The 4284-nt window shown below is 38.8% G+C and overlaps 1 protein-coding gene across 1 annotated transcript; it reads right to left on the bottom strand.

Annotated features, from left to right (window-relative positions):
• Positions 1-1085: 1085 nt before the first annotated feature.
• Positions 1086-3835, bottom strand: LOC122644664. Its single transcript, XM_043838053.1, has one exon. It carries the CDS (start codon positions 3548-3550, stop codon positions 1352-1354), a length of 2199 nt encoding a protein of 732 aa, XP_043693988.1. The 5' UTR covers positions 3551-3835; the 3' UTR covers positions 1086-1351.
• Between the last annotated feature and the right edge of the window lie 449 nt (positions 3836-4284).

Here is a 4284-nt window from a genome sequence, read left to right as displayed (position 1 = left end):
CAGAAAGGGAAATAAGAAAATATGCAAGTAGAAAAACTGGCAATCAAGCAGTAAAAACAAATGAAAAGGTTGAGGATCTTGCCATCCCCGATATTAAGAAGATATAATATTCTTTATTTACAATAGAATTCAGAACTCCAGGAATCTGTACAACTTTCAGAAGTATTCCATGTTTGTTTTTGCTATTCAAATTCATTATAGTATGGAAAAAAAAATCATTATACGTAGAAATATCCCAGAATCTTAAGCACCAATTCAACAATAATCACAAAAAGGCATAGCTGCATGACTCATCTTCTACAACAGTGAATCGAGACACTCCTAAGAAACTGTTTGGTGAACTTCTATCACAGGATGCTATCATGACCAGTATGTCTAGCCCACAAGAAATCATGAGTGAAGAGTCAATAACTGACTTCTACAGCCTTTCATACTGGAAAAACATGCTACGCCAATAGATGTGGTAATTGTGGCAGCAGAAAAATCAATAACCAGTTCTTACAAAGCTTTAAGATGAGAAAAAGAGAAGGAAGAAGAAGAGAAAAGAGAGAGAAGTCATGATAGAAGGAGAGAAGGAGAACCCTAGCGCCAAAGTAAGATTCAGAATAAATCCTATCATGGCCTAGGCCAATAACTTATATCAACATAATAATAGAGTCTTACTTAGTGTCAAACTGTCAATTACAAATAGAACCAAAGACAAAGACTATAAGACTCTACTAAACTAATATCGACATAACAAGGAAAGAGACTCCCCCTCATGGTATACATTTAACAGTAATCAATAGTCAAAACAAAGAGGAGAGTATATAACACAATTATATCATTTCTCTAACTAAAAAACAATGAGTACTTGGTCACACAATGGACAAAGGTTCAACCCTTTAGAGAGAATGATTAGATCAAAATAACTTGAACTATTAAAGTCCCATCTCCTCCTTCCCTCATTACTCACTAACGTGCTGCTCTTAGAGAATTAAAGAGTACCAATTATGTTAAGGATTGAAAACAGGCCCAAACTAAAGTAAGCAACAAATGACTGCATAGCAGCCAACCAAGTGCAACCAACAAAAATATTTAGGCAGAGTGTGAATCAAATAATTGAAATGAGAGGGAACAGTTTCAAAGGCCACAGTATTCAGATTTGCAAATAAAAATGAATAACAATTTTGTTGCAGGAGTAGCACAAAAGACAGTCCTATCATTTCTTTTCTTCTTTCAATTTACAAATAGTATTACATTGTAAGCATAGATACAATTGTTCCCAACTACAAACCACAACTTTTTCTTCCTTTTCTCTTTTCTCAAAATGTAACTGAGACTGTATAGTGCCAATTGGGATCAACAACCCTTATGTGCCACGTTTGGGTGGCAATGCATCAGCTCCCAGATGCCAAGAACCTTCAGGAATTCCGTATCGACCAACTCCAGGCACAATGAAAGCTGGAATCCTGTGAGAGAAAGCAAGCATATCTGTTTTTGAAACTGTGCGAGTCAACTCAAACCCATCAACATGTTGCCTTTGAAAGAAAGTTAGGCAACCCTTTACCTCCAACAACTTGGCTATTAAAATGAAGCTTCCTTCACAGAAATCTGAAAGGATTTCAACAATCTGACACTCGTAATCGTTATAATCAGACTGCTTCCATTTGCTGTTATAGTTTTTGTACATTGCCCAAAACTCACCTTTCATTGGGTAGATCATGTACAAAGTTTTATTTATGCTTTGTTGGCAGCTGACTAAATGGGAGAACTGTGACATTTCTATGTTCATAGTTGTTCTGCTAACTTTAAATATCCCAGCCACAATTGGTAGATTTTCTTTATGCCAGTGAATCTCGTTGTCAAGAATTGGTTCAGGTTCCAAGATTGTAACACATACTTGGCTCACAGAAACCACACTATTTATTCGGGTGTAACACCGAGGCATGAGATCTGTACCACTGTATACAGCCCATATCTGACCTGAGAGAAAATCATTTTGTGACCAAGTGGAATTCAGGCACTGGTTTTCTGGATATGTTGTCATGGATGGAAAGCACTGGGGATTGTGGGTGAAGCTAGACAAATTCCTAGGACCTTCTTTAATCAGGAGGTCACGGTTGGCATCATCTTGGGCAATGTCATCAGGCAAGGCCAATGGATCTAGTTCAAGCATACCTGCGACAACCCCTTGCATCTCTCCACCCATAAACCTAAATGTTGGGATTTTGTGGGAAAATATATATAAATTGTCCGGTGTGATACAAAAGAACTGGTCATCCCTGTTTGTGCACCTCTGGTAGGCACTTCTGAATCCCTCAATCTTATCCAAACACACAACAAAGGCACCCACATACTTCGAATAATCTGTGAGGAGTTCCACCATCTCAAATTTACATCCTTCTGCTGTTTTGGGGTTTAAAGACCATTCAGCTAGGTCCCAGTCCTTATATATTGCCCAAACCTCGCCTTTCTTGGGGTAGATCTCAAATTGTTCCTCCGTGATACCATGAGTCCAAGAGCACATATGGGACAACTGAAACAGGCCAGTGATTCTTTTTTCACTCATATCTGGATCAAGATAAAACGAGCCACAGGCCACAGGCAAGGCAGCCTCACACCATCTCCTTTCATCTGCAGTAACAGGAATTGGCTTCAGCCATGTGACACTAATTTCAGACTTTAAGTTGATATTAATCTGGGCATAGCAATGAGGAACATCCGCTTGATATTGAGCAGCCCAAATCTGGCCAACTTCAAAGACATCAGTCTTTCTATTGTTTTCAAAGTCATAAAAAACAAAGTTAGGCCCTTTTCTTTCAACATCTTTTGAAGGCCGCGACAGATTTCTCAACGAACTGACAGAATGCGTTGTCAATGGAGAACTTAAACTTTCATTATGTCTATCTATTACTCTGCTGGTAATAAAGTTCATATGAGCTGGAACAGTTCCTTTCTGCAGATCAACCTCTCCTTGTTGCTGATTTGTCTTTCCGCTAGTTAGTGTATTAGATTCCATACCCTTCATGCTCTTCAAAAGCATTGATCTTGAAATATCACTGGTGGAAACCATATTAGATCCAGAAGAGATTCGTGCAGCAGGGAAAGATTCCTTATTCGAGGTTCCCTGATTGGAAGCTGTCCCAATTCCTGTCCAACTTGCTTGCCTATATAAGTCAAATGCAGAACGATTGCCTCGATCTGAAAGCACAAAGTATGCTTCCCGTATGAATCTAAGAGCCAATTCAGTGCCAGGGAACTTGTTTTTGATGGGTTGTAGCATGTTCATAAGCTTGTGATACCGCGCTTTTACATCAGAGGCACTAGCAGACGGAAGGAGCTGAAGAACCCAATAGCAGTCGACTCCGATCCCAGGAAACTTCATGCTCGCAGCACATAGTATGTCACAGACGATTAACATCAAATCAATGTTGTCTAGTTTGGGGAAAAGCTCTTGGGCTTTGAGTAATTTGTCCCTGGCACTAACATAATCGAGGCTGACCACCAACTTTTCCGCGATATTCTGTTCCTGGAGAGCCACCATCTTACTTTGTTTCATCTCAAACATTAGTTTCACTATCCTCAAATTCAACACATTCTCCAAAAACCTAAACCAATAAATCCAAATGAGGTAACTGGTGAGTGCACCTTCTGTTTCTAAGCTCTACTTTTGAAATCCATCTGGATATGAATATTCCAAAAGAGTTGAAAGAAAAAATAGAACAGAAACTGGTCAAAGAGACAGCCCAAACTAGACAAGCCTGCAGCAATTGCCTCCTCCCTGTAAAGTTGTGGAAGCAAATGAGCTCTAATTGGAAAAGAAATTGCCGAACAAATTAAACTAAACTCAACTAAGCCTTCGAGTAAACCCAAGTCCTGTTTCACCATTCTACATGATTTACAGCCATTTACCAAAATTTCCACAAAAAATAATTGAAATTCACAAAAAAAAAAAATCCTTTTACTGGTAACTATAAATACTAGCCCGAGTGTTCTGCGTGGGCTTATCTCAACTGAAATAACTGAGTTCATCGGGTCTTTACTCAACTTGTCTCTCCAAATTAGTCCTCTTTGTACTACTGTCACAGAAACTGTTTCTTCCAAATATGGTTGGAAGATCCCGAAGCAGAACAAAATGGTTATCTAGAGAAACTAAACTGTAAACCAGAACAGATGAATATCAATCAATCCTACCATGATTCCTTTGAGTAGCAAAATCCATATATTGGTTACAAAGACTAATTCAAAAATGAAATATGGGGTTGGTATCGAACGCAACAGAACCCACATGCACGCTTCTCA

The sequence above is a fragment of the Telopea speciosissima genome, chromosome 11 (genome assembly GCF_018873765.1).
Source record: "Telopea speciosissima isolate NSW1024214 ecotype Mountain lineage chromosome 11, Tspe_v1, whole genome shotgun sequence".
Taxonomy (NCBI): Eukaryota; Viridiplantae; Streptophyta; class Magnoliopsida; order Proteales; family Proteaceae; genus Telopea; species Telopea speciosissima.
Note: the sequence above shows the minus strand (reverse complement) of the source record. Positions and strands in the feature narration are given on the sequence as shown.